A 270-nucleotide genomic window follows, 5' to 3' on the forward strand; every position below is an offset into this window, starting at 1 on the left:
TTGCCAAACATCTCTGACATAAGCTCCCTTTTACACAGAGGCCCCTTTGGCACCCCAGAAGGCCCCCAGCCGATCTCCAACTCCCCAGAGGAGCGAGAAACGGCCGGCCGAGGATGAGGCTGCCGTGGGCGTCCCCAAGAAGCGACAGCGCTCGTTGGACGAGATGGTCTCGCTCGACTCCTTTTCCACTGTGTCGCAGGTGGAGGGCTCCTTGGGACAGGTGAAGCGAGATCTGGAGGTGAGCCGCGACCGCAAACGTTTTGGTGTAGC

The 270-nt window shown here is 60.7% G+C and overlaps 1 protein-coding gene across 1 annotated transcript in view; it reads left to right on the forward strand.

The window, feature by feature from the left end:
• The window catches only part of LOC119585544, a 15,047-nt gene that overhangs the window by 11,013 nt on the left and 3,764 nt on the right, over positions 1-270 (forward strand). The window contains exon 3 of the mRNA XM_037934167.1: positions 39-238. Within this exon, the coding sequence (XP_037790095.1) occupies positions 39-238 (200 nt within the window). The remainder of the gene's footprint in view (positions 1-38; positions 239-270) is intronic.

Source organism: Penaeus monodon, chromosome 20, assembly GCF_015228065.2.
Source record: "Penaeus monodon isolate SGIC_2016 chromosome 20, NSTDA_Pmon_1, whole genome shotgun sequence".
Lineage (NCBI taxonomy): Eukaryota > Metazoa > Arthropoda > Malacostraca > Decapoda > Penaeidae > Penaeus > Penaeus monodon.